The sequence below is a fragment of the Momordica charantia genome (assembly GCF_013281855.1).
Source record: "Momordica charantia cultivar OHB3-1 chromosome 2 unlocalized genomic scaffold, Mcharantia_2.0 BLBB01000002.1, whole genome shotgun sequence".
NCBI lineage: Eukaryota > Viridiplantae > Streptophyta > Magnoliopsida > Cucurbitales > Cucurbitaceae > Momordica > Momordica charantia.
The window spans coordinates 5263099-5275906 of NW_028275160.1; the positions used below are offsets into that span (position 1 = coordinate 5263099).

Below are 12808 nucleotides of genomic sequence, written 5' to 3' on the forward strand. Positions count from 1 at the left end.
GGTCTTGAACTAGAGTTCATCTCAATTCTAATCTATGGAAGATTCTAATTGACATAAAGTTTGTTGAAATTCGTGGAATGATAAATGTGTTACTATAGGATCTTCCAATTACAAAAATTCAGTTGAATGTTAGGTATCTCAATCGCGGTTCCCAACGCTCCCCTCGTATAAAAGATGGAGTCGAGCCTTCCAAGTTTTACGCAATCTATTACTTTCTACTAAGCTCGGCTTGATACCAGCTTGTATTAAATTATAACTTAAGCGTGGAGTGTACGTGATCGAGCATCATACCAATGCAAATGTTACGTTTGTAGGTTGCTAGTGAAACCACGTCATAGCCCATGTAAGCTCAATGTTAACGCATGACCTTGACCACAATAATACGCATCAACAACTTTAAACAACTTAAAACTTGTCGTTCTACTAGGGGTATTCATAAAACTCGTTGGCCCAAAAAAAATGGTTCAATGGTTCGCCTACCAGAGTTTTGGGTTTAACCAAATTAACCTTTTAAGTTTTATTTATTTTAATTTTACTTCATTCAATTGTTTGACATTCTTGCTATATGGGCTCTCAAACCAATTTTTTTTAAGGTTTTTTTTGTTAGTGTATTTTTTACCATATAAATAAACATTGCTTTATAATATCAATTCAATATTAGACAATAATACATCTGAAAAAAAAATATTAGACGATAATATATAAATAAATGGTTAAGATATTATATTTGTTTATATACATTACACTAAATAATTGACCCAAATAACACGAACCAATCCAACCTAAATATTTTTATGGTTGCATTGAGTTTGATTTATTATTTAAATCAGGGAATTTTACAATCCAAATAATTAGTCGAGCCTAAAAAATATCTCAACTCAATCCATTAACCCCTCTAATTCCACGTAATAGTATTGTCTAACAACTTTATTTTTATAATACACATGCATAACAACTATATGAAAAAAATACAAATAACATCAAAATTTTAATGATTGTTACCGTTTAATAACCATTTCGTTTTTTGTTTTTGGTTTTTGATTTTTGTTTTTTAATTTTTCAAAAATATGATTGTTTGATAAACAACTCAATTTTTTGTTTTTCAAAAATAATTTTGAAATTCCATGTAATTTAAAGAAAAAAAAGTAGTTTTTGAAAAATAAATTTTTGTTTTTCAAAATCTGATTTTTTTCTTCCCATACGCAACTTTTTTTTACTCAAATTTATTTTTCACTCTATTTTTTCTAAATTTATCTCTATTTTTTTCTCTCTAAAATTTTCATATTTTGAATATTTATTATTATTTATCTCTCTCCAAATTTTTCTCTATTTTTTACTAATAGACCAGTTTCATTTTTTTATCTAAAAATTTAATATTTTTTTTTAAATTTTTTTCCTCTAAAATTTCATCTTTTATAACCTTTCTTTCTCTTCGTAACCTATTTTTTCATTTGAAAATTATATTTTATTTTCTCGCTCAATTTTATTTCACTATAAATTTTATTTGTCTCTGTATTTATTTATTTTTATCTAAAAATTATATTTTGGATATTGTTTTTATCACTAAATTTGTTTCCACTATAATTTTTCTCTTTCTTTATCGTTTCTTTTCCTTTAAAACATATATTTTCCTCTCTACTTTATTTGTGTGCTCTACAATTTTTCTATTTTTTTCTTTAACTTTTTTTTTCTAAATATTTTTATTTATTTTCATGTCTCTAGGGGGAGGACACAAATTTCTGCAGGGTCGGGTCCCAAAGATAGGAAATGCATGTCCCGACCCGTATCTATCTCCGATTCCATTTTTTAAATAATTAATATATATTTATTACACTTTTTTATACTTAAATTATACAAATAATTAAAAACAATTATAAAACCGATAACATCTCTCGGACCAAGAACGAGGTGGAGATGGAGACTAAAAATTTTTACAAGCACGAGAATGGGGGAGAACATCCTCACTCGCACCCACACCATTGTCATCTCTACTCTACATAAATTTTTCTCTATAGCTATTTCAATTTTCTAACTTTTTAAAAACAAAAAAATAAAAAATGGTTATCAAACATGTTTTGATCTTCCGTTTTTTAAAGACAAAAAACAAAAAATTGTTATCAAACATATATGGTTTACAAGAAAACAAAAAATTGTTATCAAACATATATGATTTTTGTTTTTTTAAAAATAGAAAACTAAAACCAGAAAAACCAAAAACAAAAAATTAAAATTATTATCAAATGGATCCTTAGTTTTTCCCGTATATGGTAAGAATTTCAACTCACAATTTCAACTCACAGAGTTAGAGCAAATAATAAGATATGTAGTTTGACCGAAGGCGGTTAATTATTGATTAGTTTAAATTATAGTTTGTAAAATGTATAATAATATCCACTAATGGACAAAGTATTATTTACTTATTTATTTTTCTTGAGAAACGGCAAAGTATTACTTGACATACAAAGTATTATTCTAATCAATTACTGGGAAATTAAAACATATTTTAACAAAAAAATGACATTCAGAGCAGTCCATAATCATTTTTAGTACAATATCTAGGATGAAGATCAAACTCACAACCTCTTGATGGGAGATATATGTCATGAATTCATACTGCTGATCTATACTCGTTTTGGTATATCTATACTATATTAAAATGGGAGGATCTCGGAGAAACATTTTTGGACGCTTTTGTCCCTTTCTTAATTTATTAATTTACAAATTATGTTATTAATAATTTATTATAAATATTAAATTAATTATTGATTATTAATTATCAATAATAATATAATAATAAATATCCATGATCTAAACAAGGTTAGAATACAAAAGGTTTTTCACACTATTAAATTAAATTATTTTCTTTAATTACAATTTATAATAGAATTACAAGAGTTTTGTAACGTTTTATCTCCTAATACTATAAAAACATACTTTCTTTTACTATTTTTTCACAACACTTAATTCTCTCAAAACATTGCTCTCAAATATTATTCAATATCAAAAACATCTCAAAATCATGTTGACGACATATTCATCAAGTCATAGAGAATACATGTGTCGACAATATATCTTGAATCAAAGGCTTGCGAGATCATCGTTCCATAATTTATGAGGTAAAATAATAGTGATTGTTAAGCATCAACATATTTTAGATTAGTGTATTAATAAACTTTGATTTTTTTTTTTGTTACTATTGTTTTGTATTGTTCTTTTATAATTAGTGTTTTATGTATTTAGAATGTTTTTTAGAAAATATAATAATGTATTGATCTATTACAAGTTCATGTTGATTTTGTTGAAAAAAAATTTGTGTAAGGTCATAAAGTTTTAATTAATTGTAAATAGTAAATTAATAAATTAATTATGTACAATAATTTGTATGAAATCTAAAAAGTTGGAATACACTAACTTGAATTTAAATTAGTATAAACTAAAATATTTAATATATAACAAAATGTTAGCTTGAAATTTTTTTAGAATTTTTAATAAACAAACAAAATATTTTTAAAAAATAATGGACCAAAATTAGATAAAATAACATTAAAATAAAAAATTAAAGTATTTATACATTTCTTAATCAAATATAAAATTCTTTAAGAGGTACGAAACAATGCAATTTAAGTACATTCATAGATTAAATGATTAAATTAGTAAAGTACCTATATTTTAATGAAGTTTGTATATATACATCTTAATTTTTTTCTTTTTTTGTTTATTATTGTTATTATTATACTAATATTGTTTTTTCTCATTTATTTATGTTATTGTAAAATTAAGTTAAATAGAAAATATTCGTGTATTTGCACGAGGTATCGAACTAGTAAATTTAAAAGTGATCATCTACCTCTCCAAACTTTAATAATCATGTAAGAAGCTTTTTTAAATGAAATGAATAAAAAATGTTAACTTAAAATTTGAGTAACTAAATTATCATTATATTCATATATAGGCATGTGGACACGTTACCTACTCAAATAATATATATGTTATTGGTGTAATGAGATTTAAATACTATTTTAGCCAAACTGTCAATCTCAACAATTTTTTTTTTAACACAATATGTTGGAGTTAAATTTAAACTTACGACTTTTTTTATATCATAAAAATGTGTCATAATTATTTGAATTATACCTAAGTTGGTAAATTTTATAACAATAGTGGAGATTTGTATACATTCATATATATATAGATCAATTAGCCCAAAGTGAGATCGTGGATATGACATGTAATCCATCAAACAATGGTTAAGGAAAGTTAAAAAAGTTTCGATAGAATTGAAAACGGGAAAATTGAGAATTTAAAAAAGTTAAAAACGAAATGGAGAATTACCCAAAGATTAAAGATTTAAGGATAAATTTATATATTTAGCAAAATTTGTGATTATTGGGGATATAGGTTTTACCAGTCCCGCGTTCGTCTGCCAGGCTTGATCAAGGCGAAGGATGTCGTTTCTGTGGGAGAAGAGCGAGACGTGGAGATGGGTAGTGAGGAAAACCAGGGATTCGAAGCCCTTCTTCTTCGCATTCGCCACCGTCTGCGGCGTCGTTCCCGGAGTTATTGGCTACTGCGTCATGCAAGCCACCAATTCCCGCAACGAGCAACTCGAAGCCCGCCTCCGCCAGAATGCTAGACCCGAATCTCTCGTATGCCCCTTTCTCTCTTCCAACGCCCCATTTTTTGTCTCAATTTTGCTCGACAGATTCTCGATCAAGTTTCTCCAATTGAGAATTTTTTGTTCCGTCTGAAATTCCGGTCTGCTTCGTCCGATCGTGTTTAATTTCAACATCTTGCTCTGCCACGATAGTTATGATTTGTTTCTTTGGAATTTCCCGATATTTCGACGGAAAACTTGGCGGGTTTCTTTGTTTGCTTGAGCTGACTGCTTCATTGATCTGTTATTCTTGATCAGACCTCTAATTTCTACGGTATTAACATTTCGAAGAAATTTTGGCATATAAGTATTCATCTACAATTGCTTTAACAAGAAAGGAATATCAGACAAAGTAAAACCAGTGTGCCTGTGATGTGACGTTATTTTCACTTACACTCTACTGCTTCACATGCTGTAAGCTGGTTGCAAGATTTTGCTGTTCGGAAATGCCGCCTCATTCAGGCCATGCCATCTGTAATAGGAATATGGCGTTTAATTTGTTTATTCACACTAGTTAATCTCTCCTGCATGTTGTCATTTGAGCTGCATCAATTTGCTGGATGGTGCTTTCATGTATTTCAACACTTCTCTCCATGATATATTTTCACGAGCTGCTTCCACCTTTTGAGATTTGGCTCATCTAACCACCAATAGTGCTCTTACAAGGCCATATTTTGTGAATTCATGGGAATGTCAGAACTTAAATATGCCGTATTTTCTGCTGCAGTAGCTTTTTTAGCTGAGTAGAGTGCATCAGGTATTGTTTATCATGTGGATTAATAAGTTTGTGGTGTTGTTACTGGAAATTGAAATTCAGATGATGGGGCAAGTGAATCGGGAGAGACTGGCAGAATATCTTGGCGAGCTGCAGAGGAAAGAGGACACAAACGATCGCTACGTTGCTGCTCTGAAGGGAGAGACGTTGACAAGGAAGCCATATGTGAGAATTCAACCAATCCCAACCGAAGGCAACGATGCTGCTGACAAGGAACAAAAGATCAAGAAGGAAAATAAATAAGTGGGTATGTGCTGGTGAGATTTTGGAACGTGATCTTGCTGTTTTTGGGTACATCGTAATGGTATAAGTTCTGAAAACTTCAACTTTGTATGGAATTGGTATGATGTAACAACTAACTTTTCAGAAGCTTTGTTTGTTCCAAATGCTTTATGTTACCAGTACCACCACGAGTTAGTCCTACTCATTGACAGGCTTTGTGAAGCTAATGGAAATTTTTATCAAATCTTGATTTATTCTTTGCAGCTATTAGCTTTTATGTTTCAATCAACTCTCCTGATGCTTTTGATTAGTACAACTAGTGGTGGTTAAGAGTCTATGCTTACTCTGGAAGATGGTGGAGGGGAACTCTGCTTGGAACTTCTCGAGGGGTATGAATATGGTAAGAGAAAACATTAATGATAAGTGCTCAACTTCAAATTCAGTGCAAATCTTACGTGCAATTATGCATTAAGATCTTTGTTTGCATCACAAGAAATTTTTAGTCAATATAATACTACGGTTTCTTTATGCTTACATAGGAGCACATTGCTTTTCCTATGTACACAGAGTTCCCACACACACACACCTAGAAGTAGAACATTCCTAGACTTTTGATTATAAGATTCTCATGCTCAAACAACATACTTTTGTTAATCGCTAAATCCTCGATTCCTGTACATCATATCTATCTTATTATCATGGACATCAAGCATGTTGTATCTCACCATGACCCTGGTGCAGTCACTGATCACCCTGGATATAGCCTTAGGCGGTTTCTGATAGGCTGACGACATATAGGGCAATCGGACAATCTCGATCCACAGTCTCTGCAGGTCTGCAATGTTTGAATGTTAGTAAATGTGTTTGTATTAAGAGATTGCAACTAGTATGAACGGTAGACAATTTGATGGAAAAGATCCATAGAATGTACTCATTTTTTAGTTATGCCTATTATCTTATAATCTACGTGACTTCTTTGAACTAGAGAATGAAAGGCTGATGAATCAAAAGATGTTCTGTAGATATTAGCCAGTTCAAACTCTTTACCGTGTGGCCACATCCAAAGGCCAAGTCCTTCCCGTTGGTCAAGCAAATGGGGCAGACCTGCATTTGAGTTCGAAAACAAAAACAAATTATTGTTTCTATACTTGATCCATCCCAAAATTTGTAAGCAAGAAAAGCAATGTCCCATGAGTAAAGTCCCGTACTAGAACATACCTGGTTTCGATCATCGGATGTAGTAGAGGCCAAAGTCGAGATGGTGTTGCTTGGTTGGGGAATAAGCCGTGCAGGTCGAGTATAGAGCTCTGGTGGGGATCGTGGAATAACTTGCTTCGCTTTTCCTGTCACATGTCTTGGCTCCACATCAAAAACAAACAAAGTTAGGACATGTTTGAGAGTGATTTTGACATAGTCACAGTCAATTATGTAACTTTCTAAAATCATTTGTATTTAGCTGTCCAACAATATCACTCTCATTTAAAATTAAAATAGTAATGTCACGTTTGACAATGATATATACATGATTTTAGAAAATGGCAATTCCAGCTGATCTCAGGATCAAAACACCCTCTACCAAGTAGTCGGAAGGAAAAGTACCAGAAGAGTAAGCCATACCCGAGAAGACCCATTTCTACGACGGCTTTGTACTGGAGAGGAACCTCCATAAGTGCAGCTAGAGCGAAAGCTGCTTCTTTTTCAGGCGTGGGGATGTTTCTGGACATTATCTCAGTGAAGTTGACGAACTGCACGTAATTGTTAGAAAATTTCTGATTTTGTACAATAAAATTTGACTGAACTGATCAAGGTCGAACATGGAATTCTGGTATGAAACCTGAAAATTATCAAAATCCCGCGCTGGAATCTTGTCGTCAAACTTCTTCATGTCGTCCCAAGGCCTATCTCCCACTCCAACAAGAATAATCGAAAGTGGATATCCACTGGATGAAAATTACAACATGAAAATCTTAATTCTATATGTGCGCCTGAGAAATATAAATATGTTGAACAATTATTTTTTTCTCCAATATCAAATTAAAAAAGAAAAAAGGACATCTTTGATCTTTTATACCTTCCCTCCACAATTGAATGAATGGTTTTCTCCTCTTGAGGGCTCAATTCACCATCGTCAGTGCTGGAGCTTCGCGTAACCTTTGAAACAAAAACATTCATTTTTTTTGTTTCAATCGTTGAGAAAAAAACACAACAGACGAAGAAACAGAGGAGTTTGAAAATGGAACCTGTCCGTCAGCAATAATGAGCAGAATGTGAAATTGGCCACCACTTTTGTCCACGATGTCCATTGCGGCTTCAACTACGGGACCGTAAGAAGTTGGCCCTATAAATAAATAAATTAATTAACATTTGATTTGATATAGAATTAGAGATACTGTTATTCTGTGGCGGATTAACCTGAAAGTTTAACGTTTGGAACTATCTTTTTGTAGCAGTCCAAAACTTCTTCAAACCCGTGGCATGCCGATTTGTCACTGTGGAACCCGAACACTTCTTGATCGTGTGTCGTTGCTGTCACCAAGGCAATGAAACACCAAATAAATCGGATTATCACTCCCTAATTTAGTTTTCTAATTAATTATGTTTTCTTTTGTATGATTTAGCGAGGTTTTCACCGGGTCTTGGAAATTATTTGATTTTTTTAACTAAATGTAAAAAATAAACCGTTTTCAAATTTTGTCATATATTTTGAAAATGTCCACATAAATTTCACGACAAATCAATTGAATACATGCGTAGAATAATGTTTTTAAGCTTATTTTTTAAAACATAAAACTAAAAATGAATTGGTTATTAAAATGATAAAATTTTTTTTTTAAACAAGCATAGTTTAGCGGTAATTGATATATACCTCCAATCAAGACGCCGTGACAAATCAAATGAATAGATGTGTAGATATGTGAAAGTGGTGTTTTTGGTTATTAAATGAAATAGTTTTTTTAATACTATTAAATGACATCTAATATGTAATTTTTTAATGACATAATCATCTCGGTTCACACATTTTTAAGAGGCTTATTCTAATCCACAATCTTTATAAACGATTTCTCATTTAACATTGTCTTATTTTAAATTAAAATTAAAATTATAAATTAGTAAAATTTGTTATATTATTTTTTCTTTTAGTGAGATCCCAACAAACAAATTTAATTATCATATTAAATCATTATCTTCTCAAATAAGATAAAAGATGTATAATAATTTATTGAATTTAAATCACATTATTTAAAATCATTTTTCAAACTTTCCTATAACAATCAGAAGGTTAAATTAAATTGATGTAAAAAAGGAAGAGCTGAGGTTACCGTCGCCGAAGCCAAAGCAAGGGATTAAGCCATCGTCGTCGAAAGGAGCCAGAGTCTTCCCGATAATCGACAGAGCCTTCTCGTACGGATTAGGAGTATCGGAAATGGCATGCAAGCTCCGATTGTTGAACGATTCTTTACCTGGGCGCCAAATGCCGTCGTTTTAGGCAAAAACGTGATATGAAGTTATGAACTATGAAGAACAAACAATGAGAATTAGTTTGAATTTTGAGAGACCTGTCCACTCGTTGCTTTTGGTGAAATCAATTCCGACGATGAGGTTTGACGATTCCAATCCTTCTCTTCTCAAGGCTGTCGTAACCTATTCAGTCAAATTTTGAATTTTGAATTCTTAAAATGAATAACATAAATAGAAGCAGCACATTAGTGGGAAGTGGGAAAATTCTGCGGATGATTTCAAATTCCTACGGATGAACTATGTTACTGTTAAGGATAACGGTATCCACGTATATCCACAATGGTACCTAACAATCTTCCTCTCGAACAAAGTACCACCGAACTCTGATACCATTTGTTAAGAATAACCGTACCCTGAGATATTGTTCGCTTTGAACATAACCCTAACCGTTATTTCAAATATGTATATCTAAGGATGTGTACAAATATATTGAACTACATAAACTGATTTGAAATAAATATTGGGTGGGTGGATGAAAATTTTGGAGAATAAACTAGTTTTTGTAAATTAACTTTTTTTTTTTTTTTTAAGTTAAGTGACAAGCATAGATATTTTAAAATTTTAGAGAGTAAATTAGTTGTTTTTTTTTTTAAAATTTTATTTTCCAAAATGTACCCCTTTTCAATTTGAGCGGACAAATAACTTTTAAATTTCATGACTCGTGTAGTTTAGATAGTTATCTTCGATCAAAAAGTTGTGAATACGTAATTCTAACTTATTATACTATATATATATTATAAGTGGTATAAGGTTGACTTCGAGGACCTAAGTTGGTTAGAAAAATATAATCCAAACTGACCTGAGAAAAAGAAAGATATTGATTCACGCATGAATCTCAACTCAAGCTGATTTTATAACATTTTTTTATTGTCATTCACGTGATTGATGTGAATGACCATTTATTTTTTGTTTATTTAATTATTTATAATTGTTTTATACGTCATCTCTCATTTTTCTTTTAACCCATCTCTCAACCTCCTCTACCTCCCAGCTATAATTTTATTTTCTTCTCTCCTGGTATGTTTCCTCTTTCTTATCTCTTTCAACTTAGAGATTTATTTTTTCTTTCGTTCTTTTTCATTTCAAATTTATTTTCTTACCTCTCCTCTTATCTTCCCTTCCCTAATTTTCAATTCCAACTCTTTTTCTCTCAAGGAAAAGTTCACAAAAACAACGGATATGATTATTTATTTATTTTTTAATGTAAAGGTCATGGGAAAATAGAATTACTCCAAAGTTTCGTGGAAAACACAGAAAAAAAGGAGTCGATTTGTCGAAAACCGACCGAACCGATAGTTGGTTCGGTTGACAATGCTTCACCATGTTGGTTGGTCGGATTTTTGGCATGAAAACTGATCCGATCAACCAATGTACATCCCTAAGCGAAGGGTTAAAATTATGACCGAAAAAATGGGATAAAAAATGAAATGCTTTTTAAAAGTATATGAATCAAAATATTATAAAAATTGTAATTTTTTAAAAGTATATGAATTAAAATATATATTTTGAAAGTAATTGAAAGGTGCTCTCAGTGTACCGCCATACGCACCCAGACATTACACCAATTGTGGCTGGCCCAACAGTTTCCAGAATGCCGTTGTCATGATGTTGATCCGGCTTCTGCGACTACGGCATCCGCGTAGCTCGAGAGAGAAGTCTCTAAAGCCGCTATGGTCTGGGCTCTCACTCACGTCGTCCGTCCTGGAGACTCTATTACGCTGCTCGCCCTATTATATTAGCTAGCCGGCGGCAACCGTGGAAATTCATTAATTTCAGCCTGTCTCGGGTTCTCCCAATGGTGTAACGCCGTCGACTTATTGGGAAAAAGGAGGAAAATCACGCGCCACCTCCCCGGATCAGGACTCGGCCGGCGTCACCAAGGAATCGTGGAGCCAATTCATGTCCAGGCAATTGAGCCACCTTTTTGGGTTGGGGTATATACCTACGGAAGAAGATCTCCAAAAATTGGAAGACAGGACAAAATCGATGAAACGGAAGAGATCCGAGTGAATGGAAAGGAAAAAACAAAGGATGAATTCCACTTTAAAAGGACACGCTATCGATGAAAGTTCGCCCAATGGAAGCGAGTGACTCAAGGTATGCCATCGCTCTTCTCTCTTGACCTGAGACTGGGACCTGAGACTCGGTTGGGGGAGTTCCGTGAGCGAGGAGAAGAGTCGGTAGCTGTGGATCCACTGGGTGAGTGGAAGACATTGAGAAGGGCTTCACATCCCTTGCAGGGCTTTGAGGTTGATTGAAAGTTGCGCTCCGAAGATGGAAAGATTCCAGGAAAAAAAGGAAAAAAAAGAAAAAAAAGTATAAAAACAAATATTGTTATTAGAAAAATAAACTAAAATACAAATTTTAAAAGTGGAAAAAAATTGAACTAAAGTTAAAATTATGGAATTAAAATAATGTTTAAACATACTATATTAAAATAAATAGTTTGAAATTTCATCATAACCAAAATAATGGAGCAAATTAGAGTTATTAAAAGTAGGGTATTGGTTATGCGTTCTAGGCCCTACACTTTATCCACTCAACTCTATCGTCTTTAAGATGTCCCACCCACCACACCCGCGCCCAATAATTACAGTCACTATTCTCTTTTCTTTCCCCCTTTTTTTACCAACCAGAGAGAAAAAAGAAAAACCTGATCGATGGAGGAGAAGTTATCAGCGATGAAACCATATTTTTTCCGGTAAAGATGCTTCTTCTCAGGTCGCGCAGTCTTTCCACGGCCGCTGCCGCCGCTCTCGGTCTTCTTATCCGACGATTCTGTCCACGGGGCGGCCGTTTTCCCACTTATCCCTCCGTCGGCCAGCTTCTCGCCGCCGCGTACTCCGCCCATGCTCCGTTTAATGGACGACAGCCAGGTTCCCATCTAGCCGGCGGCAAAACGGCTAATTATTTTCCAAGCCCGAAAATGATGTTTATGATTTATAATGTATAAATATCTTACATTACAGGTTTATATATTATTTGAAACTCAGTCGGGTCGGGTCGGGTGTGAATAATAAAGGAATGAGTGGGATTCCAGTGAAGAAATTGACATGAAGCAGAAGGAAGGAATTGGATTCTTGCTGAACGGATGGTTCGAGGAAAGAGAGAAACCCTAAGTTGTGATTTTTGGAAGTCACGAGTGATTTTGAAAAAAATAGACTTCTTTATAATTGATTTTAAAAAATTACTTTAAAATGATAACTTAGGTGATTTAAAAATTTTTATAATAAATTTTTAATTGGACAAATAGAATCAATGGATTTCAAATATACCCTTAAACTTAGTGAGAATGAACCTTTCAAATGAGGTTTTAAGAAATAGTACTTGTAGATGCATTATACTCGCCAAACCTTTTTTTTTCTTTAATCACTATTGAATTTTTGTTAGACATCAATATTAAATGGAGAGAAAATGACAATGTAAGATTCAAATCCAGGTGTAAAAAGGAATAAATTCGAATCTATTGAATTTTCTTTGAGAATAAACTATCAATAAACTCAAAAGTTTTGGAATTAGATGAGGTAAAATATGGTTTGTAAATTATGTATATTTGAAAGACGTCGGAAAAAGAATATAAAACGCTTATATCCCTTTGGGAAGATAAATGGTAAGGAAAGATAAAATATAAAGTATAA

The 12808-nt window shown here is 32.5% G+C and overlaps 2 protein-coding genes across 4 annotated transcripts; one reads left to right on the forward strand and one right to left on the reverse strand.

The window, feature by feature from the left end:
* The first annotated feature begins 4371 nt into the window (after positions 1-4371).
* LOC111018036 (centrosomal protein) lies at positions 4372-6632 on the forward strand. 3 transcript variants are annotated; one of them, XR_015789295.1, is made up of 3 exons: positions 4372-4646; positions 5472-5733; positions 5916-6632. XR_015789295.1 is itself a non-coding variant. In XM_088120730.1 (3 exons), exons 1-2 carry the CDS (start codon positions 4446-4448, stop codon positions 5670-5672), a joined length of 402 nt encoding a protein of 133 aa, XP_087976856.1. In that variant the 5' UTR covers positions 4372-4445; the 3' UTR covers positions 5673-5676; positions 5916-6632. The 3 variants fall into 3 exon arrangements, 2 of the variants coding, with proteins under 2 accessions (XP_087976856.1, XP_022149659.1); XM_088120730.1 differs by having other exon boundaries at positions 5472-5676; XM_022293967.2 differs by lacking the exon at positions 5916-6632 and having other exon boundaries at positions 4373-4646; positions 5472-5905.
* Positions 6090-12276, reverse strand: RGLG4 (Ca(2)-dependent phospholipid-binding protein (Copine) family). Its single transcript, XM_022293966.2, has 11 exons — positions 11824-12276; positions 9209-9293; positions 8972-9112; positions 8064-8177; positions 7892-7989; positions 7723-7802; positions 7486-7591; positions 7269-7396; positions 6870-7005; positions 6699-6755; positions 6090-6486 (listed from the first exon to the last, which is right to left on the reverse strand). The coding sequence occupies exons 1-11, from the start codon at positions 12052-12054 to the stop codon at positions 6400-6402; spliced, it is 1263 nt and encodes a 420-aa protein (XP_022149658.1). The 5' UTR covers positions 12055-12276; the 3' UTR covers positions 6090-6399.
* Positions 12277-12808: the final 532 nt, after the last annotated feature.

Excerpts from the sequence above, each read along its gene's own strand:
- RGLG4 (XM_022293966.2), bottom strand. The coding sequence starts at position 12,054 with ATGGGAACCTGGCTGTCGTCCATTAAACGGAGCATGGGCGGAGTACGC. Across the intron at positions 8,178-8,971 it reads TTGCTTTGGCTTCGGCGACG|CAACGACACACGATCAAGAA; the intron begins GTAACCTCAGCT and ends CCTTGGTGACAG. Across the intron at positions 7,006-7,268 it reads GTAGAAATGGGTCTTCTCGG|ACATGTGACAGGAAAAGCGA; the intron begins GTATGGCTTACT and ends TGTGGAGCCAAG.
- LOC111018036 (XM_088120730.1), top strand. The coding sequence starts at position 4,446 with ATGTCGTTTCTGTGGGAGAAGAGCGAGACGTGGAGATGGGTAGTGAGG. Across the intron at positions 4,647-5,471 it reads ATGCTAGACCCGAATCTCTC|ATGATGGGGCAAGTGAATCG; the intron begins GTATGCCCCTTT and ends ATTGAAATTCAG.